General features: G+C 46.8%; 1 protein-coding gene across 3 annotated transcripts; it reads right to left on the minus strand.

Moving 5' to 3' along the window:
- Positions 1 to 4,972: 4,972 nt before the first annotated feature.
- On the minus strand, positions 4,973 to 25,841 carry CDC42 (cell division cycle 42). Of its 3 annotated transcripts, none has more exons than XM_048967562.1 (6): positions 25,711 to 25,840; positions 18,002 to 18,143; positions 14,016 to 14,088; positions 12,200 to 12,309; positions 11,883 to 12,080; positions 4,973 to 6,389 (listed from the first exon to the last, which is right to left on the minus strand). In XM_048967562.1, the coding sequence occupies exons 2-6, from the start codon at positions 18,104 to 18,106 to the stop codon at positions 6,300 to 6,302; spliced, it is 576 nt and encodes a 191-aa protein (XP_048823519.1). In that variant the 5' UTR covers positions 18,107 to 18,143; positions 25,711 to 25,840; the 3' UTR covers positions 4,973 to 6,299. The 3 variants fall into 3 exon arrangements, with proteins under 3 accessions (XP_048823519.1, XP_048823520.1, XP_048823521.1); XM_048967563.1 differs by lacking the exon at positions 4,973 to 6,389 and adding an exon at positions 6,452 to 7,870 and having other exon boundaries at positions 25,711 to 25,841; XM_048967564.1 differs by lacking the exon at positions 4,973 to 6,389 and adding an exon at positions 9,840 to 11,416 and having other exon boundaries at positions 25,711 to 25,841.
- Between the last annotated feature and the right edge of the window lie 604 nt (positions 25,842 to 26,445).

Below are 26,445 nucleotides of genomic sequence, written 5' to 3' on the forward strand. Positions count from 1 at the left end.
GGGGTGTACAGACAAACTGAGAAGCAGGCAGAGGGTACCAACATCAGCCTGGGCCTAAAGATAATAAGTCCATATTTAAGAGTTAAAACAAGACACAAGTTTACCAACAACATCAGGAACGTCACTCCTCTGTCCCCTATCCAAGTGTTCTTCGTATGGGCAAAGGGTATATTCTAACTCAGGCTTTCTATCCAGGTCCAAGCACATAAGGTTTCTTTCTATTTTAACCTTGCTACAGCCAGCAGGCGTTGGCCTGCTTGCATCAGCTTGCACAGCAAGAGAGAGGAGGGCTTTGACACGCCAGCATGCTTATGACTGGGCAGCAGGATCTCCAGTTAAGATAACCTGCCTGCTGAGCTCCAGCCCATGCCCCGTTACCAGCTTCTTGCACAACAAGTCATTCTCACAAGAGCCACAGCCAACCAGCAGCTCCCTGATCTCCCAGCCTGAGTTTCAGGAACTGATTCAGCTCACAAAAGGACAGATCACAACAGGAACCGAGGTAACAAAATCACCAAGAGAAGACACCTTTATCCTTTTGCTAGCTAGAACCAATTTATTCTCAACTATTTCTGGATTCTTCTTCACAGTTTTGTGTTGGGCTTTTTTTTTGTTTTTTTTTTTTTGTTTTTTTTTTTTTTTTAAAACGCAGCACTTTCCCCTTATGTTCCTGATCCCCTCTAAGCAACTCCTAAGTCCCTAGCAGGAAATCATCCAGGCACCCAAGCAGTAACCCAGGGGCTCAGACCAGGGGCTGAAGAGGAGCACCAGTGAGGAACGCTTCTCTGAGGAAGCAGAGTATGGGTGTGGGGGGAAGCAAAGCAAAGCAGCACACCTCCCCAGCACAGGAGCCCAGAAGCACCCCACGTGACACATCTGCACAGCAAGAAGCTCATTAGAACAAGTTAAGGCAACAGGAAGGCTGGGTCAGGGGCAATGCTGACACAACAGCTCTCTCAATTCCCACTCACAGGCTGTTTTTAAAAGGAGGCAGCTGCTACCAGCTGCAAAATGAGACCGAGATGGTGGCCAAGTAACAGGACATTGCTGTCTCTTGGGAACGTGCCAAAAATCAGTCTGTTTTTAGCTGTGTCTACAGGAGCAAATGGCAGAGACACGAAGAGCAGATCTGCCAAGTGAAACCATACCAACAGTAACACCAGGCGTTTTCCAGGGGCCCTACAAACCAACTCCAGCCAGGTCCCACAGACACAAACCCCATAAGCTGCTAGAGGACAATACCCAATTCAAATGTGCTGGAGACACATTCTTTTGTCATCTCTGTGGGACACGGGGACAGTGTCACACCTGGAAGAAACACTGCTGAGCTGCATGATGGCAGACAGAGGCTCACTCTCAAGGGGCTCACAGAGGCACTTTCCTCACATCCTTCCAGCTCACATTCACAACCATAAACCTAACACAGACCCAAGCAGCACGCTGCAAGAACACTCTGGGATGATAACTAGAGCACATCACATACAAGCAGCTTGGAGATTAGCTTCAGAAGCACACTGATCTGACCTAAGCACCAAGGAGGCTGCAGCTTGTCCAGCCTTCCTCCTGAGAGCCCGCTCAGAAAGGAAGAGCTGACATGCTGACACACTGACATACCTCAAGCAGGGTGCAAACAACAAAGAGAATCATCCAGGTGAGCCAAGGTATGTACTGCCTGGAAAGCCCTTGAGACAACAATCAGCATTCACTCAGCAATGTGTTGCTATTTGAAAACTGCCAAGAAACATACTCCTAAGGAGCCCAGATGGCTCAAATGGTGCTGGTAAGGATACGTGCAGGTACACCTCAGAGGTAGGCGTGCTTCTCCTCCCTTACACAGTACAATACCCTCATTTCAGTAAAGGCTACACTTAAGTACGATGTGCAGCACCAATAGCAAGAATAAGCACATTACTGGAAAAGAGAAGGAAGATAATGAAAGGATATGCCTGAGTAGATTAACATCTTCCTGGGAAAGCAGCAGAACTCACTTCGTCTCCCCATCCATCCCCAGAAGCTTCAGAAAATAGCCCCCAACTGCATCTAGAGCAACAACTTCCACAGCAAGCACATCTTTAATTATGAAAGATCCCCTAAAGCTAAGCTGCCAGAGCAAACACTGCAGCCCCTGTACTGTCCAGCAAGCCTCTCGTGCAGCTCAGCACTGTTTCTTCCAAGGTGTAACACAGCTTCCCACAGCCCCGTGGGGAAAAAAAGAGAAAGCTCTCACCTCACTAACATTGCTGGTGGCACAGCACAGGGACACTTGTAGCAGAAAAGCCAGCCTCCAGTTTGACATGATCTTAGCACCACCCTGAGCTAAAACAGCTGTGCAGACGATGCCTGTACGAGGAGCTACAGAAACAGCAGGGTTACTTTAGAGCAGCTTACACAGGGGAATTTCCACACATTAACTGCATCAGCAGAGAAAGGACAGAGCATAAGGGTGAGCTCAAGTTATCTCCTGCTAGGGAACACAACTGCTCCCCTACAGCTCTCTTCCCAACAGTTACCAACCCTCCTGTTTTGGCTTTCTGGTACAAGCACGTCCCTCAGCAAAGGGGCAGGACTTTTCTCCAGGCCACATATTGCCCATTAGTTGATAGTCTTCACCTCTGTCAACAGGACAGCAGAAAAACAACCTGATTTATGCCACTTGGCACCACAGCACATGTTTACAAGACAGAGCTGACCCATTCAGACTGTGTGTGTGCTCCCACCTTCCCCCTAGGCTTCTACTTCTGTTCTCCTATCTCCTTCCTTGCAGTGATTTTGGCATCAGTCTGACCACATAAAATAAACAGTGGAGTCTACTAATTCAGTAGGAAAAATATCCTGCAGGGTGTTACATTTCTGTGCAATTAGCGACTGTTATCTTTGCCTAGTACAGCCAAACAGAGTAACGTGAAGGATGGTGTGTGAGCACGCATCTGAAGTGGGGATGAACCCTGCTCCAGAGACACCAAGCAGCTGCTAAAGATGCAGAGCCACGTGTCTGGAATCACCAATAGAAACGAGCTCTGTTCACAACCTGCTTTTAGACAAAACTCAGCATCAGGAATTAGAGATTCTCATGAATCCACACAAGAGCCAACTGAAGAAACAGAGCTCACTAACCTATTCCTCGTGCAAGAAGAAAGGTCATTTAATAGCAGTTACACAACAGCAGGATTTCATAAAGAGACTGCTGCACACCCCAGCCATTGGAACTGAGCCATTAAGACAAGAACCTGCCCTTCGGTATTCATTCAGCATTCAGTTCTTGGAGAAGACTCAACACAATTCTAAGGTGCCTTCCCAGAAGGCTTGCAGCCCTTTACAAGGGACAGAATGAACACAAGGAGCGCTTAGCTGAACAGCCTGCTCAGACCACGCACTTACCTGTCTACTGAGCCGCTCATGGGAGCAGCAGGTAAGCCCTGCTGCAAAAGCAGTAACATGAGACAGTCACTGCTCACACCACATACAGTATGCCACGCACACCAGTACCAGGGCAAGCTCCAAGTATTCCTGACTGCGTTCAAGATCTCGGCTTTCAAAGCTGCCAGCTGAAAACGGCGATCCCAAAAGCAGGACCTGAGTCCCCACCACCACTTCTGCCATTTTGCCAAAGCCTTCAGAATGCCTTCAGGCAGGCAGGGAGCTCATCACAGAACCATCACAAGCAGCTCACAGAAGCTGGCCATGCAGAGCAACCTGACTTAGAAGGGATCTCACTACTGAGCTCAAGAAGAAGGACAGCATGAGAAAAGCCACAAGCTTTGCTCTTTGTGCTTCTGCAGCCAGTTCTATACGCTGTCCTCCCTCTGGACTGGCACACAGAGCTATCAGCCAGTCCTGCAAAGTTGACACAACACAATAAGGAGGTTCTCCCATCACCGAGTGCCTTGAGGACTATCTCCTGAGCAGAGTTTAACCTTGTGACACACTTCCAGCAAGCACAGGCTTTTTGGTTAACCAAACGGACCTGGATGAAAGGACTGGCACAGATCACTGCCAGAAAAATACTTGCAGAAGACTCAGCTACAGGCAACTTCTGTGTAAGTTTGCATCCAAAACAGAAGGGGTTTGGCAGGGTAAGCCTGCTACTTGAAACCAAAAGTCCTAAAGGATTCTCCTTCCATTTCAGAGGAAATCCCCTGCTTAATTTTATGCAGGCAGTCCTTTGGTCATCAGACTGGCTGCTGACTTTAGACATGAACTAGATTTAGCGAGAAGAGCAGGAGCCCATTTGAGCCTGCTGCCACCAGCACTCAGCTGTGAGCACTGCACACACCCAGCTGTGCTTCCAACTGCAAGCCAGACGTGTACAGTGCCCTCACAGCAACTGAAAATCAAAAGGCAAAGCAGAACAGCAGCACTAATAGCTGGAAAGTTACAAGCTCACCTTTTACACTGAGCTTTTAGATTACAGTACCCACAAGACAGATCCTTAAAATAAAGACAGCCTTTAATGAAACTCTTTGGAAATGTGTTTTAGTAATCAACACAAGTTCCACAGCGACACTGCAAGACCTCCTTTCTCTGCAGAACACACCTACAGGCATAACAGATGCTGTGCATGTTGGAGCAGGAGGTAAGCATCACGTCACTTGCTCCTGTCTGAGCGTTTAATCTGCCCATGAACAGGGAGCAACAGGAAACTGACAAAGAATACTCTCCAAACAGAGGAGGTAAGAGACCAGCAACAGCCCAAGGGCTACTTTTAATACTGGGAACGCGTACATCACCCCCTCAGTTAAGAACCAGAGTCTCCCCTTCAGATTTTGGTATGATTGCAATGATTATGTCACAAATCGCAGCAATATCAACAGAATTTAGGCCAGCAGCAGAGATGAGGGAAGAAGGATCTTACAGAATTAGGTATCAAGGAAAGGCCCACATTAACTTGCAAGCTCACAAAGGATAAAAGCCACGTTTTCAAGTCTTCCACGCTCAAGAGAAAGACTAGAGAAATAACTACCCTCAGGCAGGCTTGTGAAGATATTTTATGTTTAATACATCTGAAAAGAATGCATATACAAAGAACTTAGACATGAAAAAGCATTGGTTCAACACTAATGAGTTGACAAGAAATTGGAGTTTGGGAAGATGGAGAAGATTCCCTAAGTCTTTTCCCTAAAAGAAAAACAATTTAACTTGCAAGCCAAAATGTGGTTTGTGGTAAAGTCCCTACGAATACTGCTGTCTATGTAAAGATCCTGCACACAATCCTTGTTGGGCTGGAACCCATCTTACAGCTTCAAGGTTACTTAAAATGCAGAAAAAGGGGATTCCCTCAACTGGTCCCTGCATGGTGCCACGCTGACCACTAGGAAACCCTCCCCACCGTTCCTTCCTACTGACAGGCCTGTCTTTCACCCTCTCCTTCAAGGACACCAAACCTTCGCAGGGAGATGCACCACCAGGACCAGCTCTCATTCCGATACACGCCAGGTTCTTTCAGTGCACCCAGACAGCAGTGGGTATGCTGGTCCTTGGAAGCATTTCTCAAATAAGAAAGGATTGGCAGAAAGATGGGCTTGTTAAAAGCCAACTGAATCAGTTGGGCATGCTTTAAAAGGTGCAGTTATTTCTTCATCCCGTGACCAAAAGCTCACAAAGAGACAAGTTAGTTTCCAAGTCTGATGGTGCATCCAGGAGAAAGGATTCTTCTGTGCCTAAAACTTTATAACTTAGAGGACGGGGCAGAAATTTATGACTTGCACAGTGGGAAGCCAGGGGGAGAGAGAGAGAGAGAGAGATACAAGGCAACTTCAGAGGAGATGCAGATACATTTTCTACACTCCTCCTTAGAGGAGCACCAGCTTGGGACATCTCACTTTCCTGTATTTGTCTTTAGTATGAAAGGCTGTTCACACAGGCTGCTGGCTGGCTGCAGAACAGCCCTAGGAGTTCTTGAAACCAGAACTAAGTCTTGCCAGACTGGCAGAAGGGGCAAGGCTTCAGTAAAACAGCCTAGAATTAGTCTGTTACAGAAAAAAGTCATGACAAGCATGCCTGGATTTTAAACAAAAAAAATTAGAAACAGTAAACAAAATAAAAAACTAGTACTGATCAGTGTTTTCTGATACTACGTAATTACTCAAAATTAACTAGTTTAACTGAATTGAGGGGACACTGGGGAATAAACACTAACATTCTCATCTCACACAGGGATCGTGTGGGGGAGATGGGAGTGCAGGGTATTCGTCATTATTGCAAAAAACAAATTTTAAAATTTGTATCTTTAGTTTGATTTAAACATTGCTTTTAGTATGACATCAAACACCAGCTTTGCAGAAGGGGCTGTGGAGGGACGTTCATAGCAGCACACACCTGCGAGTCTTCTTCGGCTCCGGAGGCTCCAGGGCAGCCAATATCGCCTCATCAAATACATTCTTTAGGCCTTTCTGAAAAGGGGCAAAGAGAGAAAGGGGCAGGTCTCATTTCTGAGTTCACACAAACAAAAGCACCGAGAGCCAGGTGGCAGACCAACCCCTGCAGTGAGGGACCCCCATCCGACACCCAGACCCCCACCTCCTTTGCTCAGCAAGGTCTGCCCCAGCTGCACTGCTGCCGTCAGCAGCTCCTTATCGCAGCAGCCCATCTGCTGACCACGAGCACAGCGCTTAGAAAACAGAGCAGTACACTCCACGAGAAGCAAACACACGGACCGAAGTCGTTTCCTTAAGGCAGTTTTTATGATTAGTTGGGCAGTGACACATCTGACATGCTAACAACAAAGCAGAAAGTGCTGCATTCGAATGGAAGAGCTCTACTGGAGCACGGCAGCACAGCAGGGCAGACACCTGCGTGTCGAGGGGAGAGGAGACAAGGCAAGCATGCAATGATAAACTGATCCACAGCACGCTCAGGGCAGGATTCCGGCCCCGCAGCCTGTGCTCAGGAGCACGCAGGTAGAGGCCAGAAGCTGTGCATGGTATCAGAGTCGAAATGGGAGGAGTACAAAGCAGGGACACTGCACGGGTGTTAAACTGAAGCCAGGAAGAGAAAAATCAGAATAAAGCTTCATCAGTCATTTATACAAACAACCGCAGTTTTTAATTTCAAAATTTAAGGAAACTACAATTGATGTTATTCTCCTTCAAACAATAAAAATCAGAAGTGTAAGAGTAAGAAGCAGCTTTACATCTTACAGTAACAGGCTTTAAGAATCTATTACTGAAATGTTCTATCGTGTTAGTGAAAGCAAGAGAGTCTTAACAGTTCATAAAGCAGTAGCAAATACATCGATATTTCCTTCCCAAGGACTTACAAATACTCCACTACAGCACAGACAGCCAAAGCAATTGCAACAAAAACATCTCACTGCACAAAGGAGAACCAGAAATTCCTTCACATTACAGCATCACTTGCAGATCACCGTTCCATGTACTTTTGTCATGCAATTACATTTAACAAGAGTCACAAGTAGAAATTGAAAACACGCAACGCTTCTTCCAGCTGGATTCAGGAAGATCAAACATCATGTCTTATTCTTTCAATCTTTTTCTTATAGAGAAATGATGTAATCAGATCCTTTCCCCCAACAGCCTGAATTATAAAGCTACCCACATCTGGCAACCCAAGCAGCAGAGAGTTAAGCGAGTCCAGTTCACGTTCCATGGTCACAATGTTTTACTAAAGATTTTAAGCACTGTCAGTCCAAGAGCTAATACAGAGGTTGCTCTAAAATGGTAAGCAGACAACAGCTTTCAATAGAGGTGGCTTTATTCGTTTTTAACCAGGTTTCTACAGTAGTGGGACAGAGGAAGCAGCAGCAAGAGGGGAAGGAGAAAGTTTAGAATATACAGCACTTCCTTTTGGGCTGAGTTTCCGGAGGCTCGAGGGCAGCTAGGATAGCCTCATCAAACACATTCTTCAGACCTCTCTACAAGACAGAGGGGAGGAGAAAAAACAGCAGCCAGGTTAGAGGATTAGAGAAAAACAAGCAGATACAAAGAGCATTCAGGATAGAGCAGGCTGAATTCACACAGGCAGTAACAAGATTTACTTTGCAAAAAACAAAGTAGATCCCAGGAAGAAATCTCCTTTAGACAACCCAGAAGCAAAAAGAGACAGACAGAACATGTGACAGACCACCAAGTTAAACAACACCAGCACCCAAGAGGGCAGAGGCACAAACACAGCAGCTGGCAAAGCCACCTGAGGAAGGAGCTGCTCACAAAATCGTGTTTTTCCCCTAAGTGCTGCAAACACACCTGGTGAGTTACAGGGGAACAAACACACGGGAGAGCTGTGTGCCCCACCGAGTGCACTCCTCTGGCAGGTCAGTGGCCACGGCAGGTGCATGGACTCACTGCTGCACCTACAGCAGCAGCCAGACCAGAGCAAAGGCTCCACACCATCCTGCTCTGTGAATTCAGCCCCGAATAACTGAACAACTCCAGACAGCGGGGAAAACACGACCTGGGATTGAAGCGGTGCCTCTCTAAGTAAGCCACTGTCATCTTCAGACATTGGCTATTCAGTCACACACAAAGTGATGCAATACCTTACCTAACAGCCAGCTACAGGAACGATGCACTTCAGTTATTCAGTTAGTCATTAAAGCAAGTGTAACCATTCAAAGGAAAACAGACGCTACGTTAGGACTGGATAACCAAGATCCAGCACTGCACAAGCGGTCAGAGCTCTAAGAGGTCTGCAGGGATTGCATCAGAGCACAGAGCATGCCTTGCAGTTACTGTAAGCACAGGACCACCACAGTACATCAGCACTCCCACACAGCTCTGCCAGGTTTCACGTGAACGCCAGAAGTGAAACCTGGCTCAGTTTGTGCTAACTGGACTCGCCTAAATCTACTGTCACCAGTGCAACCTTTGTAACTTCTGAAGAACTGCTTTATGTCAGCCAAAGAAGAACAGAAAAGCTTCAATTACTTCCTGCAAACATTTGTGGCGTTTGTAGATTTTTGTTTTTGAACACCATCCAAACAAGAGGTTGGTTCAGATACACCCCTCTCAGCAAGTCTTTTACTGGAGCACTCACACAGGAGGTCTCTAAGACAATTCCACCTGGAAGCATTTATGTCCAAGTTACATGCAAGGTTATTAACTTACTTTTATCAAGTACACATGCAATTCTGTACATTTTCTCCAGCATGTTTTAAGAGTTGCAACCTATGCTCAAAAAAACCTTAGGAGACCTCCAATTGATAATGCCTAAATGCAGCCTGAGTACTAGTTAGACAGTCCCTCTCTGAGGATAAGGCTGTAGCATAGACTCAATTATGCAACAAAGAACCCAAATAGGGCAAGAGTTGAGAAAAATAACACTTTTTTTTTAGTGTACTACTCTTGGACTCCTTCTTTGCTTTCCTAGTACAGAAAAACAGGGATAAGTGATGACAAAAAAGGGTAAAATTACTGCGAGAACTGGACTGGAGACAGAAGCCTGGGCACATGAAAGGAGCTGCGTTGGGTCTGAGCAGCCCACAGGCCTTGATGCTCTGGTTGAAGCAGCACTGCTCTGGGCCGCAGCAGCGAGCCAGCTGGGCTCTGGCTCCCTTTATCCCCACTTCCTCATGGGAAACTTAAGGGCCCTCACAAACCTGGTTTTGTCAAAACCATCAGCTGTGCTCAAGCCCAGCATCAGAAAAAAGGAACAAAATTCAAAGTGTTCCCTTGTGCTCAGTAGCTGCACAGAGCTACAGGGAGCTACTCAAGGATGACAGAAGCAACAACTGGCTTTATTTGCAAGTCCATCACTCTGCCCTAAAGAGGAAGTGTTACCTACTACTGGCAGTGGTGTTTGGGTATTATTTTGAAGGAAGAAGGCTGAAGGCATCGGTGCTGACCTACTTCAGTGCCTTCATCACAAGAAAAGCCCTATACCTAAAAAAAAAAAATGTTGGAGAGGGAGGGAAAACAGAGTTCACTCTTCACCACTGCAGTCATCCAGACTCACGATGGTGCAGATACTCTGCCTTTACAGAACAAACTCAGCCTCTTAGGACCCACGTATTGTGTTCAGAACATCTGACTGACACACAGACAAATGAAATCCTAAATCCTGGGGAAAACAAAAATAACAGCTCCGTAATTTTATGATTATTTACTACTGTTGTGAAGTCATTTGCAAGTTAGTGGGAAGGCAGAAAACCCCAGACAGCTGAGATTAACTGTGTAGATGGATGCCAAGGTAAAGAGATAACTGGAATAACCCAGCTGAACCCAGATTCACTAGAAACCAACTACTACAGCACTGCCTTGCAGGTAGGAAAACAATCCTCCTGGCTAGAACAGCCAGCTGCCCTCTGTGCTCAGCGAGCCACCAGCTCCATCACTGCTGGAAACATCAAACATCCCCCCTTTGCAGAACATCCATGTTTCTGTTTGGCAGGAATTACCAACAGGCTGAGTAAGAGATGTTTTGCAGGGAAGGTCAATGACAAAATGAAGTAAAAAGAGCAGAGCAGAAGACTGACTAATCTTTCAGGTGAGAAAGCCTCAGAATCCTCCTACCAGATTATTCCCAACTTCTGAGACCACTACTGGATATACAGCCACCAGAGTGCTCTGGAGGAAATTCAGGCTGAGCTTCCAAGTGCATAAAGCTGTTCTCTGCAACAGATACACTTAATTTATCTGGAAATTAAAAGAATGGATAAACAATGAAGTTGTTCTATCAGCCCTTCCAGTAATTTCAGGTGCTTCCATGTAATTTGAACAGATTGAACAAAGCAAATTTAAAGACACAGAGGAAAGGGCAAAAAATCCTGCTGTTTCACCAACACGTAGGTCCCACAGTCTAGCCAGCAGCAGCATTCAGGTTGTGCAACTGACATCATCTATAGCAGGATTCCTTGCCACAACACCTCAGGGCAGCGTCCCACACACTCCCTCAGAAGGCTGTTCTCAGTTTGGAAAAAAAACAAAAACCACTCAGGATGACAAATGGAAAAGCCATTGTGCAACCTGGGCAGAGGATGCAAGGGAAGCAGAACTTCAGGCTTGGAAGCTCAGCAACAAAGTTTTGTGCTCAAGATCCTACAGATCAGTGCAACAAAATGATAGAGTGAAAAGCTTGATACTGTGCACCTCTGGTTTGTGTACATCCTGTAGGGACTAATTCTTCACAAAGGAGCATTAAATACACTGCTAGGAGTTGTAATATATTGTGCAGGAGTGGACACACGAGATTATGTTTCCAAGGCACCCAAAGACAAGGCAGATTCTAGCTATCCACCCTCCCCACACTGACTTAAGGGGGAAAGACTGCCAGGTTTTGGTGCCTCAAGTCAGCAATTTCAGTTGTTTTCAGACTCATTTTCACACATTAGTTCACAGCACAGCCACGTTTATATCCTAAGAACTATATGATCAGTATTTTCTGTTTCAACAGAACTTCCATCTTAAGGCATACAAAGGAAACAGGTCACTGTCCACTGGGTGGGGAGAAGAGAAAGGAAGCTCTAAAAAGGAAGAGAAAGAAGCTCTCAATTAGGAATGCTTCTATTCATAGAAGGAACAAAACTTACTTCACTAAGACAGAAAGTGAGATCTGTTTTTTTCTTTGACTGCTCTCTTCAGCTGTGAATTGCATTCTAACCTACTTATTGTCTGTAACATGCCTTCTAAATTTTAGATAACAACTTTGCTCCAACACAAAAGCAAACCCAGCAAGCAAGTCCTTCACCTCCCCTCTCCACTCGTGCCTAAATCTTCACAGGCTGATCTGCTTTGTACCACTGCCAGCTCCTCGTGCCTGAGAACAACAGGACAGAGAAAGCTACTGTGTCAACAGCAGAAGTGGAGCTCACAGCCTTTCACAGTCATTCCGAGCTGTTTTTCCCCTGTAACTGAAAAAAATATATCTGTATATGGAATGCAGATCTGTATATGGAATACAAGCAGAAATGTTCAAAGACCAACTCTTACCTGCGTAAGCGCAGAGCACTCCACGTATTTAACAGCCTTCAGGTCCCGGGCCAGTTTTTCGGCTGTCTCTGGAGTTATGGGCTTCTGCTTGTTCTTGGCAAGTTTTTCAATTGTTGAAGGATCATCTCTTAGATCAATTTGGGTCCCGACAAGCAGGAAAGGAGTCTTTGGACAATGGTGAGTAATTTCAGGTACCCACTAAGAAGAGAAGATAGAGTACTTATTAGTGACCACCTAGTCAAGGTTAACACTTTAAGTACTACTAAAATCACAGCAGCAGCTCCTTCTCAGGAGAACTCGGGCAGAGTCAAACCAACCTTTTCTTTCACATTTTCAAATGAAGAAGGAGATACCACTGAAAAACAGACCAGAAATACATCTGTCTGTGGATAGCTGAGGGGCCGTAATCTATCATAATCTTCCTGACCTATAAGGGAGAAGATTAACACAGTATTAGAGGTAGACAGCAAAATATTGCCTTCTACAGGTTGTTAGAGTACACATTCCAGCACAAAAGCATTACTGTGAGTAGTTCTAACTCTTAAGCAAATACACTGAATCCAAACATTCAGGGAGCCTATATTCAGATACAGAATTCATTCAGTTGCTATGTAACAACAAGCTGCTTAAAGTCACAAGAGAGAAGGGAAGGTCAGCAGTGTGCCCTAATAAATTCTTTTTAGGTCAAGCAGCCTCAGACTGCAGAATGTAAATCTGTCTGTAAGTCAGGTCTTCTGCACCTACTCTACCATAAAATATATTCCGACATCAAATTTCATTAACACGCTAAAAGTAAAGTTTCAGAAGCAATTCTGCTCTCTAGGAGGTCCCAGTTCACATCTGAAAACATCTAGGGAAGTGTTCTTTAAACAGCAAGAGAAGAATGCTGCTGTTACAGGTGTGGGAGTAACAAGGCTGCCTAGAAGCCATCCCCTAAAAATATACACAGGGCAAGCTGTGCTTCAAAGGAAGCCAAGCTGCTCCCTTTGGGCTGCACATCAGACAGCAGCAGTCCCTGCAGCACGCTGCAAGCACCGACCCACCAAACTGCAGCAGCTCATTTCTACACCTGCTCAATTCAGTGCCGCTCTTCTTAGAGCAAAGCAAGGCTCCTGTTTAAGGAGCTTCGTGAGCTGGCAACCAGCTGAGAAACATTTGCTCCAAAAACACCTGGATTTCAACCGAGTCTCAAAGACCTCAGCGACCTTAAAGGAGCTGACCACACCTGGACATCTCAGTGGAAGATCTGTAGACTGAAGATGGAGATCTGAACAGCTTGTGGCAGCTGCTGCACTTCTCTGGAAACACATGGGAGCTAAGCACTGACCAAAACAAGTTGTTGCAATTAAAAGTACCCCCCAAAAAAGCTGTCTTCACAGTAGAAAGTTTTTACAATATGTCAGTCATTAATATGGGTTTTATTCATTTCTGTATTCAAGTTCTGTAGCTTGCACTAGGAGCTGCTGTTTAGTAAAAAGATGGGTGACCCTCAAAGCAGCAGCCCTTTAATTTCACAAGCTTGGCTCCAAAAGGAAAGCTTTTATTTTCATCAAGCTACATGCACTACGTCATTTGGCTTCTTCTCCACAGAGCATCTTATCCAGGACCTAAGGAGTTTGTAATAACATACAAACCACGCTTCTGAGAACAATGTGAAGAGTAATTAAAGCCACAGCACTTAACTGGAGCACAAGATCACATCAGTAATTAATAAAACACTAACAATGCATCTGTAAGAATACAGCTGGAAAGAGTCCCATTAAGTTCTACCAAGGCAATTTTAGGCAACACTTTACCAGCCAAGTTCTCTGACAGGACTGCACTGAACAACAGCTTGCAATATCAGAAGTTGTGTACTGCTCTGCTGTTATTACGTGCTGGGGACTGGACAAGCCCTGGGTAAGCTCCTACCCCCTCTTGTTAAGTTCTCATGCTTGCTAATAAATGCAGATAGCTGTGTAACCACTGCACATTACTCCAGCCACGGACTCAAATACAGTCTAATCACAATGAACAAAGAAGCCTGCAGACTTTTCCCTTTCAACTTTTGCCTCTTCTGGTACACCTTTATGGTCAGCATCACTTCAGCTAAATCAAGGGCAGTTACAATGACACGAGCACTCGATTTCTCACCTGCAGTATCGAAGAGGCCTAGAGTGTAAGGCTCTCCTCCAATCATAACCGTTACAGCATAGTTATCAAAGACCTGTTCAGGAAAGAAACATTTAAGAGCAGGTCAGTATGCCATCTTTCAAGCCATCACACTACTTACCACACTGAGCCCCCTTTGATTTGTACAAGAGTCATCTCAGCAGGCCAGAATCCATCACGCTTCCTGCACTGCCACTGAGGCTGTTAACAGGATGATTCCATTTGTGATAGGGATGCAAGAGTTATTTCCACACTTTCTCTAAAGTAAAGGCACACTAGATACACTGCTGCATCTAATACCATAAAAGCCACTGAACAAAACACCTGTAACAGCTCTTGCCTGTAATTGAGAAGATCAGGCTACAGCATCTGTGCAGCAGCTGGTACAACAGTCCCATCCACGAGGTCACAAGCACACACTGCACCAAGTGTTTCACCCAGCAACTTGTTTACAACACAGCTGATCACACGCTCCTACCCAAAGCCTTTTCCTTCTAAACCTGCAAACTCATTAACTCATTACTACTGCTGGAGGTCAACATTAATTTCAGTGACCATTTCATCTTCAGAACCAGAACAAAACGTTTCAGAAGCTATCTTCATCAAAAGCTTTTCCCATTGGAAAAAAAAAAAAGCTGCCTGCACATTGTGCTGCAAGTGATCTGAGCAAGGATGTGAAAGCTCCATACCCTTCAACACAACAATCAAGTCTGAGCAGCTTCCACAGCCGAAGTAAATTGCAGCATTAAAGCAGGTCCCAGTGAACTCGGAAGGTTTTCACAGAAGTGATGGAAGGAGGAACGCTGAGACATGAGCTGTCACACCTATTCACAAGGTTTCATTACAAGCTAAGGCCCTTGAACAATTTCCACTAAGATATGCGACTAAGACTAGCAGAACAGCACTTCAAAGCTGAACTTTGATGAGTTCAGATCCGTCTCCTCTCCAGCCAATGCTCTGGTTAAAGCAATACCTGCCACATTGATTTTTCCAATTTGTTACAACCCACTGTGACCAAGAAGGAAGTTATGCGTCCCCAGAACCACCAACTAGAACTGGAAGTTTCCCTGTCAAACAGTTATGGTTTAACCTTCAGGACTTAAGGACTGCAAGAGACTTCAACATTCACCCATTACCTGCAGCCCAATCCTTTGACACACTGCCCTGATTTTGCTTTACTGCACCCTCCTGTGAGCATCCAGCCACAGCACAAGACCTTCAGGGTGCGGAAGGAGGCTGCAGGCATTTCACAGGCACATTCCATGTGCAGTGACCACTACTTCAACACCCCAAAGTACAAACAACCCAAAGGATCAGGAAGTGGCATGCTCCTCACTGAAGGTCACAGCACCAACTCAGGTGTCAGAGGATTTTGACAAGCTTGAAATCCCAAAGATATTCCTTAATCAGCACTCCTGCTCTGGCCCTCTACTATTACCTCATCTGTATCCAGTGAACAGAGTTTAAGTTATTAAATGCAGCTGCCCCTTAGGAAGATTAACACACTTGGTTTTTGTTTTTAAAGGTACAGCTAGAATTAAGAAAGGCTGTGGATCCAGCACTGGAGAGGCCAGGGTTAAAAGGCCAGCTCTTCATGACAAACTTGCAAGCACCACAGATCTAGCACAACCACCATTTCATTCTCAGCTGTGCTAAACAGCCTAAAGCCCAGAGCAGCAACAGACCAACAAGAAGTTTCAGTTCCTGCTGGTACCAGACAGCCCCCTACAGCAGGAAGCTCAAGCTTCCACGTTACAGAACTCACACCACCTACCATTCCCAGGCACTGACAGTGCCACTGCAACACAAGTTCCTTGTTGCTTTTTTTTTTGAAAAGGGAATGATGTCAAAAATACGCATGCGATAAACTCCATACCAGCACAAAATCCGCATCCCCCTGGGAAATACCCTTGAGAAAGAAAAGCAAAACAGAACCAACTGAAAGATCCTATCAGACTGAACCAGCAGCTGCAGAGTGCAGGTACAGCCAAGCAGGGCAACAGCACACACAGCTTGTATCAGAGCCTTCAGCAGCTACACGTGCAGAACAGATCAGTTTGAAACCAGACTCAGACTTCAGAGCACCTCAGCTGCTACTAACTGCTCTGTGCTCTGTCACAAGGCTCTGCCTTCATTTTGGAATGATGCTGTTACACTTCTTTTCCTATTTATTACTACAAGCATTAGCCAGAATATCAGAGCCTACTTACCAGTTCTCAGAGCCTGAAAGAAGCCTTTAGGCCAGAGGTGGCAACTGGCCTGTGATATTCCCAGAACACTGAGACTCTCAAGATAAGGTTCAGGAGGAAAAAACGATTTCAGAAGCATGGGACAGTTTTAAAAAGTACCACAATTGAGCCTCAGCACACCATGACCACATTTAAATGACACGTAACTCGAGTAGCTGTTCCACACTGCTTATGAGCAGGGCTTTATAGATACTACCACCTGCAGGACAGCAGACTTGAAACGTGTATTTTGAAATCTCACAAGTTTAAGATTGAAACATTTTTGAATGTAATGAAGGGTAACTTCACTGGGGATAAATATAGAAGCTTCAGGCTCACTGCTGAAACCTCACTGAACACTTTCATTTTGTCTTGACCATAAAGACTAGTTTAATAGGGCAAGCAGACTTCCCCAGGCTCTGTGCAGCGCTTGGTTATCCTGGAAACAGCACAGCAGGTTTCTCTGCACCACTCAACAGCAGCAAAGTGCAGATTCAAACACAACCAGTCCCCTGCCAGTCCTAAACAGGACGATCTCTGCAAAAGGCTGAGCTTTGGTCTCCGTGCCTACACACAGCCCTCAGGCTGGTCACTGCACCAAACTGCGTGCTCTCAGGCTTGGGGATACCTGCACCACTTCTCCTTCAGCACCAAATCCACAACTAAGCTCACAAAAAGTCAGTCCTGTTCCAGGGAAGCCTCAAGTTTAGCAAGCTGAAAAGTCTTCAGAGTGGTCAGAGACAGCAACTAAAAAGAATCACAGAAACTTCCTGCAGCTTCTCTGTCACAAAAACAACTTCTTTCTCCCCTTTGGCTTGGTGGGTTCCTTTTTTTGTTTGCTTTTACACAAAGTATCTGCTGCTTTGAAAGAGGCACCATGAAGAACCCAGCATCTCAAAGGAGTTCTGTTCTTTTAAGTTGCTTTGTAACAGCTCAGTGACCCCCAAAACAAACTGAACATCCCACTGCCAGCATGCCAATCCTGCATAGGCACTATCAGAGCAACACACTTCTCTATCAGAAAAACAACACATGCAGTCAGACTGCTCTAACCTTGATCTTGAGACAAGCCAAGGGATTTGGTAGCTCAGAAAACTGACACTGTAAGACTCTAAAAGGTTATGACAAGCGTTACATGAAGACAAAAGGAATACATACAAAGCTGTTAAATATCTGTATGCACAACTGGAATGAGACTGAACACTCTAGATCCAAACAGGACTTCAGCTAAACAGGAGGAGTAAGCACACACTCCACACTACACTGCGTGATCTCTCAAAGCTGCAAAGCAAAAATCAGCATCAAAAATGGTAACTGTGGTCAGTGACCATCTCAGCAGCATGAAGTACCATTTTCCCTAAAAGTAAAGGTGTGGCTGCAATAGAGCTCAGCAAGCTGGAGACAAGGAGTTCCTGCTGCCCGACCTCCACTTTGCACTTTTAGCAACTGCAGATAATCTGATTCACAAAATCCAGCCAGTGGCCATCAACAAACAGCAGCCAAGACCCTACAAAGCACTCAAACAGCAGGAATTGACTGCACACAGGAAAGAACCCCAGCACCACCAGGTGATAGCAAGGATCAGCAGCAGCACAGACCCTCATTACTTTTCCATGGTGCATCAGCCTGCAACAAGCTGAAGGTACAGATATTGAGGTGTTCATGCCACAAAACTTCAGAAAGGAAACTCATGCTGCACAACCCGCTGTCCCCAAGAACTGGAGCCATTCTCACACTCACCGTTGGTACGTATTCCGACGGGAACTTATTTGTTGTGTAAGAAATTAAGAGGCAGGTTTTACCGACAGCACCATCTCCCACAACTACACACTTAATCGTCTGCATAGCTGAAGTCTGCTACAGTATCAACTCCAACGTGAACCTGAAAGGAAAAAAGAAAAAAAAGATTTAGGATTTCCATTCTCCCCGGATTGCAGTGTGTGTCATTAGACAGCTTCAGCTGAGCCCAAGGCACTGACAGGACGCACTGGGATCTGACAGGAAGGTATTCCTACACAAAGCACTTGATGCAATCACTCCATTGCACACATCAGAGGACATTCATTTTCATATATGCAAATTCTTCTAAATTGCTAGCCTTTGCATTGCACACCATTGCCAAATACCAGCTAAGTTTGGCACAGTCACTTCTCACATCGGGAAGAATCTGGTAAGTTAAGTCACTCTAAAATACAACATATTTTTTGCCTGATTACCTACAGCTGGGCAGAAAAGGTCCCAATGCCTTTCAGTCTATTTCTAATGCACAAAGCACCCAGCCTTACATGCACTGAAAAATGGAAGTGCAAACTCAGGCCTTGCTAGCTGCTAAGTAACATATCTCCCAAGAGATCTTACCAAGGAAATACAGCAGCATGAGCTCTGAAAATAGCTCACAGGATAAAAATAAGCAGGTACAGGCAGAAGCACGCACGGTTTTTTTCAAAGGCGAGCTCTGTAACCTTCATGTTTCAGCTCCACTTCACCTGCGCCTTCAGCCCCACTCAGAACAGAGCAGCTCAGAGGGCCCCCATTTCCCAGGGAATCCATCACTCTCCAGATGCTACAGAGCCACGATGCAGCAAACTGTTTCAGTGCTGCCCCTGGACAGATTTGAGCACTGTAACTAACTGGGTACTTTCCACCAATACTTCCTCCAAACCTTAGCTGGCTTCCTCCAGAGCCAGGCACAGCCGCCCTTCATTAAGCTATCATTAAGCTATTACTCTAATGAGTAAAATTACCAAGCCTTCAGTCATGTTACCATATGAGAGGATGAAACCCTAACCCCACCAAGCCTAATTGCAAAGCTGCCAATACTTCCAAACATTTCCATATTATTTACACAAACAGCGAGGATTTGCTTACAGAGATATCCTCCACCAGGGTGGGGGATACAAGAGCCTCAGGGCTGCAGTCTCACCTCATCATTCTGCCTTCTGCACTGAGATCAACCCCACTAATATCATGGAAATGGCACCCGTTCAACACAAAACACAGCTGAAAACAAGGTCCTTGTCAGGGAGCTGGATGCACCATCCTGGAATCCACTCTTCCACAGGAAAACGTATGAAGATGCACGCATCAAGTTGTGATAAAACAAAACAGTCCAGCATGACAGGCCTGCAGAAGAACTCATCCCCAAAGGGAATGCTAACGAAGGGAGGAAAAATTACAAAGTTTGTTTCCTCCTCACAAAGTGCCCATTAACAGCACGCCTGCGTACAGGGCACCCAGCAGGACCAGATAGCAGTTTTAAATACCAGAGGGAATTGAAACAGGAGTGGAAAGCACTGAAGTCATCCCAGTTTGAGTGCAGTAAGTGGACTGAGACATATAATTATGAGCCTGGCAGTTGGGTCTAGAGAAGACAGCTGATAAAGTCCAGGAATGCAATGCAATTTGAGTTAGTTCTGCTCAATAGGGCTTTTTTAAAACCTGAATTCATTTATTTCTTCAAATCTTTGTATTCTAATCAAAGGAAAAAAGAAAAAAAGCATTTCAGTAAAGCACACGTTAAGTGACTGCACGTCTAACAGCCGCTCAGTTTTACCCCATCCAACATGCAATTTCAAAAGGGGATCTCACAGAACTCAAGAATATCCCAGGAAATGGGATTTCTGGGAAGTGAGGATTACAAAGCCTGGTAAGATTTGTCAAATTGATCAGATGGCTCCAGTGCAGACCCAAACAGCTCACGTGTCAGAGTTTCATTTAAAAGCTTGGTTACACTTTCATGAGAGACAAGTGAGCTCCCTTAGGAATCACCCCCTAGAAGCAGCTAGCAAATGCAAGTGTTAGGATGAAGAATTACCTGAACCACCAAAGAGGGATTATATGCCCACACCAAGTCGCACACATCTCAGTGCAGGCCTGAACGCACACCAGAAGTCACCGCAGATCACAAAAGGCTGAAGAAACCCTGTGTGAGGTGCCTATGGCAGCCTCCCATGTACAGGGCACCCACGGACAGCCTCAGCCCCTCTCAGGAAAGCCTCCTTCCCCACTTTAACAGCAAGCACCTGAAGTGCAGCATCACTGACTGAAGCATCAGTGAGACGCTGTCAATCTTGACATACAATCAGCATTCCCTACTGAAATGAGAAGCACAAACCATCTTGCCTTCACTCTCTCCATAAAGCAGTTTAACTGCTGTAGAAGCCGCAAGCCCAGCTCGTTAAGATTCTTAACCTACTGATGTCTGTTTGCAGGTTAAAATGAGTACCTTCTTCTAAGGCAAAGGAAGCCCCGCTGTCAAATCTGTCTGCACATCCTGTACAAGCTTCCTGTCAAGCCATGGCAGCACCACGGCTTCCTCTTCACACAGCACTGAAGCTGCTGCCATTTCATCACCCACCGGCTAACGCAGCTTGCTGCAAGCTGCCAGCTGACAGCCAACAACCATTTTGTGATGCTCCTCAGCGTGCACCACTGACACACAAACCTAAGCTCACCCAGCCTGCCACAGCGAGAAGTCTCCCATATGAGGGGTATCGAAGCAATGTAATCAGCTACTGGGAGGTTTTGCTCATCAGAGAGGAAAAACCAGAGCATTAAATGGAGAAGATCCTAATGGCATGCCTGCGTTACAAACCCAGCCCAGCAAACTCCGTCCCAGGAATGACCGTACGACACTCTGCCTCTCTGTGCGGTAACGAACCACTGTCAACATCATTAAAGGACCTCAGAGCCCTCAGTGATCCCTCTGTTCTGATGGTGCAAAACAGATTAAGGGCTGAACTCAGAACCAGTCTGAAGAGCGGCATTACCACGGCCAGCATCTTCCTCTGTAGGGGAACTGCAGCCATTCCCTGAAGCAAACTGAAGTTTCCAGACCAAAGTCCATCTTTCAGCTCCCCAGGAGCCTTCCTCATGGAGCAGACCTCACCCCAAGCAGCTGAGAAGTGACAGATGTGCCACTTCATGAAATTGAAAGGCTTTATTACACTCTAAACCACTTGGTGCCAAGGTTACCTGCCCATCTTGCCCGTAGCTCAGATCACTGCAGGCACACAAGGTATCCCCAACGTTCAAGCTGAGTTTATGGTTTGGGGGTTTAATTTCCCAAACAGCTAAACAAAAAAGTCTGACAAAATACAAACCAGCACACAGCTGCACTCCTTCAAAACACAGCAAGTGATCGAGTTAAGGCAAAACCTGTAAAGAACAGGAGGGACCAACTTAAGAAACAATCCTGCACCACAGCAGCTAAAGACCTTGAAACAACCATACAACAGCTGTACCCTCCAAGGACTTTTTGGAGCTGCCACTAACAGTTCAGCCAGCCCTTAAAGCCAGTCTCAAAACTTACACTCTGAGAGGTGCTACTGTTTGTTTTAAACAGAAGTTGTTTCAGCAGCCAAAAGAGCTGCTGCGTTACAAAGTGCCATCGAGGCAACCACAAGAATTCTGGTGGAGATCCAACCCCCACCATCACCCAGAGGCTTGGCCAGAAGCTCCCAATGTGCACAGAAGTAACTGGACGTGCCACCTCCCCCCTGCCCACGAGAGCTGGAAATGCTCCAGCAGAACCATCCAGAGACACGGGACCACCAGCACAGATGGAGCAGCACTGTGACACCCAGGCCGAAGTTGTACCTGCTATCAGGAACCACGTGCTCCACGCAGGGGCAGCAGGAGATCCCAGACACATGCTTCAAGTCTGCCCCTTGACAGGGCCTATCGATCCCAAAGTCTCTACGGTTTTGAAGTAACTTTTTTTCTGGACGAGTTACTATGAACTACCAAGGGGGAAGCTCAAGGTCACCTCAAAATGCAGCTCTTGGAGATTAACTGATGTTTTCTGTGCTTAATGCAACTTTCTGCAATTATGTAAGAACTGACAGCTACCCCTTCAGAAGGGCTCATCACAACGGGCTGATGAAGACCTACACGAGACAGGAAGCGAATACAGCTGAGTGGGAGAATTTCAGAAGTCTGAAGTTCAACTCCTACCAGCATTAACACCTTTCAAGTTCTACTACTTAAAAGGAAAAAATAAAAGACATTCAACAGCCATGCCACTGCACAGCCCTGAATTCAAAACAAGCCTGGTCAAGCAGAGCATGACTCAGTGGGCACAGCACAGCAAGGCTTCGTGCGCTGACTGCAGCCTGCTCCTCTCGGACCTCAGAGCAACCACCTCCACATGAACTCAGCAGAAGGCAGAGGATGTCATCCTGTATTAAACCCTGAGAAATACAGGAGTTTATGTTAAGTCCTTGCTTTTAGTCTTGAATTTTTACTCTCTCTCACAGCCCACAGACAGCTGTTCAACCCTGCTGTGCAACGAAATCTTGTTCAGTGCTTCTACACAGTGTAAAGCACATCTACCTGTATTTGCTTAGCTTCACGCTGCTAATAGTTCAAGATGCAAGCTGTACCTGTGCTGCTGTCTGCACAACAGCTCATCACTGGGCACACCAGCCCCCATGCTCAGCTCCCCTGCCTATAGCCAGACACGTTTAACAGTGCTACAGCTGACACTGACAGCAGCACAGCTGCTTTGGTGAGCATTTTTGCGTAAGGGCAGCCACCCTGTGTGCACATGGGCTGCAGTGCTCAGAGAATGGCTCAGTTGCTGGCGCTCCATGCACACAAACTGCCCCAGTGCCGTCTGCAGGAAGCAGCGTGCTTATCTCAGGCCTATCAACAAGACTGCTGAGCACTGAAGAGACGATGCTTTGCTGAGAATAACATTCCAGAAGAGACTTTTCATTGATGCTCATCTCCCTTGGTGTTCCTAATACTTTTATTTAGCTGAAGCCAGAGGTAAAGTAGCAGAGGCTGCCCTGCGCTCAGCAAATGAGGAGCTAACTGCCATGGCTGGTGCCAGCCTCACATTCTTCCTTTTCACGAGACAGGAGGACGCTGGGAATCATGCCTCACCATTCAGAAGAAATGGGGTAAATCTGCAGCAAAACAACTTAAAAAATAGTCATTTCAAGAAGTTTATCTCCCCCAAAATTCGATGCTTTCATCCCACATTAGTGGGAAAGGAACTACTATAAGAACCCAGGGACACCCTGCCTTCATGCAGTTTCTGTCACTTCTTTTGCCTTCTGGTCATTTTGGCCACTTACCTTCATGCAGGCAGAAGATGCAGCAAGGGTGCTGTTATATGTTAAATCCTTAAAATACCATTTTATGTGTATTCCAGCACAAAGGGGTGACAGGAGAAATGGCAAAAGCCTACAACACACTAAGTGTGTAAAGAGAGCTCCTGCTAGAGCACTAGAAACCCACATTGCTTCCACTTAATGCAACAGCACCTCAGAAACTGAGCATCAAGCGTGAGGATGATTCCACCCCCCTACAACTCCTCCTGAAGGGCAATCACCCCAGATGGCTGCAATTCATCATCAAGCCTATGGGCAGAGTCGAAGCTGGGCTGCCCACAGCAAGGCAGAGGACCGAGGGCTGAGGTGTGCAAGTCTGTAGGTGACTTAAAAGCTGTGAGCTTTTTTTATTTTTTTAAATGTTTCAGTGTGAAACACAACCAGAACCGCAGTGGTGCACGTTCAGTGTATCGGACGAGTTCTCTGAAGCAAAGCTGGAACCCAACTACACCAACGCGCTGTATTCACTTTGAAGCCTGCAGTGCGACAGATAACTTCTGGAGAGATTTCAATTAAGATGCCCCAGCTGCCCGTGCTGGTAAGACTGGGAAACATTTTTCAGTACAACAATTGCATTTCAACTAGAAGGAGCTTCTTATCGGGATTAGCAAACATTGTGCTGCTCTCAGCACCAACTTACCATATTTTCTATGGGAAAGCAAAAGCACAGTTACGCTCTCATCAGGAAAATCCCTACAGCTTTCAGTTGGGCTCCATTTCCATTTAGCAGCCATCTTTCCAGTAAAAAACACCTCCATTGTTCTTAGGTATCTAAAGATACTTGTGGTACTCTGGCCCTTCGGACCTTTTTGCTTAACAATAAAAACACAACAAATTTCCACCTGGCCATCAGTCCCCAGCAAACAATTCCAAAGCAGGATATATAACGAACTGGAAGCACCAGGCACAGCTCATGAATAACCAAGTTCAAAGCACGCAAATCTAACGATTTAAATTTGTCTAAGACATGCTGGCAAACTGCAAACGTGTTTTATCCTGCATCACAGCAGTTTTTATTCCTAACCAAGCCGTAAAAATGCTTTTCCTCCTTATTACTGAAGCATATAAGCAGTAAACACACTGAACAAGGAATCATTTCACAATTAATAATATATTGATTCAAGTCTTACGCACATCTGCATTACCTGCTTCAGGTGAATATTTGCCCCCACCATCTTACACTAACAAGCTCTCGTTTACAAGCCAGAACAACACATTTCCACTTAATACAAAGGCTACCTAAACTTGTTTCTGTGCAAGAATATCTTGCTAACCAGCAGAGCCAAGCTCCCAGTGCTCACTGCCTTACTGCAAACAGTAACACTAGAAGCTTGACCCGGGTTTTAATTACTCTTCTAAAAAAGGCCGTTTGGGGTGCTCCAATTTAATATTTTGAATAAAGCCAGCCAGGCCCTCTTCCTCTAGGGGAGAAGAAACACAAACGGATACAGTCACAAGCGCTCAGACTGAACTACTTTTGCCTACACATCTATCACATCCTCCCACCCAGGCCTTGCCTTCGTGGTGCTGTCAGATGATGGGAGCAGAGCAGTGCTGGCAGATGGGGCAGGCACCGTTCTCAGCTCTGCCAAGCACAGGTTGCACAGCCACCTGGGCACGGCGTCCCGTTGTCGCCAGCAGCTTTCAAGCTCCATCCGCTCACAAGCGAAGCAGCTACGGAAGGGGCATTAAAATACACCATTCTCGTCTTCGAAACCTCAAAAACGAAAGAGAAACGCCCACCACAGCAAGCCCCCAAAGAACCAACGGGACGGCGAATGACCCAGCGGCACCTAGGCGAGACAAAAGCCGGGGAGCGCCTCCCAGCTTCCCCAGGAGGAGGAGGAGAGGGAAGGAAGCGTTTCACGGTGCCTAAAGCGAAGCCCACACCCGCGCTGCGCCTCGGACCCGCATCGGAGCTGGGCGTCGCTCCCGGAAGAAGCGGAGGCCCAACCTGCGACACCCGACCTCCGCCTTCCCCTCCTCCCTCGGGCGGCCGGGCGGCACCGCGGGGCTCGCAGCCGGAGGGCCCGCCGCTTCCTGCCGAGCGAGGCCAGGCCGGCCCCCGCCCGCGGCGCCGGGAGCGGAGCGCAGAGCAGACCGAGCCGAGCCGGGCGGACCGCCCCATCCCTACACGCAGCTCGGCCCCGCTCTGCGCCAACAGCCCCGGCCCAGCGGCGGTGAGGCCCCGCACTCACACAGCGCAGCCCCAAGGAGCGCTGCTCGCACACGGCCGGCTCCGGGCCCGGCTCGCCTACCCGTCCGCCCTCCCCTCCGCGCTGCGGACGCGCGTCTCCCAGCCTCCCGCCCCGCTCCGGCGCTACCGCTCACCTCAGAGTCTCCGCCGGGCGTTGGCGGCTCGCTGCGGGGTCTCCTCCGCTTCAGGCGCAGGGGCACGCTGCCGGTGACGTCATCACGCAGAGCTGGGCGGGGCGTGGTGTTGGTGACGTCATCGCGTAGGAACGGGAGGGCGGGGCGTGGAGCCGTGCTTCCAGCTCGCCCGGTTTGGGGGCGGTGGGGCGGTTTGGAAAAGGGCGCTTTCATCGCTCAGCGCTACCGGTGCGCAACCTCGTCCTCAGTGCCGTGTCCACGCATCCCTTAAGTACCCCCAGGGCTGGGGACTCCCTGAGCAGCTTGACTGATACCACTAAACGAGCCAATGCAAAGGAAAATACACTGGGTCTGATGTTAAACATACTTAACAATACTGGCTTTCACAAAACTAGGTAATGTAAGCAAATCATCCGTCATCTACTCGAGAAGCCTGGTGTATCATTATCTAAGTCAGTGTGTGGGCCCTTTGCAGCGTAACACTGTGAAACTGGAAACTGGATACAAAAAAGAGGAGGACAGTGTGCGGTCATGGAGAGGAAGACTGCTTACTTCATCTGAGAGGGTCCTGAGACTCCCACACCAAGCCACTGAGCATGTGCAAGGAGGTGGGACCCTACGTTATACTGTATCATAGAACGGCCTGGGTTGAAAAGGACCACAGTGCTCATCTGGTTCCAACCCCCTGCTACATGCAGGGTCACCAAGCAGCAGACCAGGCTGCCCAGAGTCACA

This window comes from Lagopus muta, chromosome 21 (assembly GCF_023343835.1).
Source record: "Lagopus muta isolate bLagMut1 chromosome 21, bLagMut1 primary, whole genome shotgun sequence".
Lineage (NCBI taxonomy): Eukaryota > Metazoa > Chordata > Aves > Galliformes > Phasianidae > Lagopus > Lagopus muta.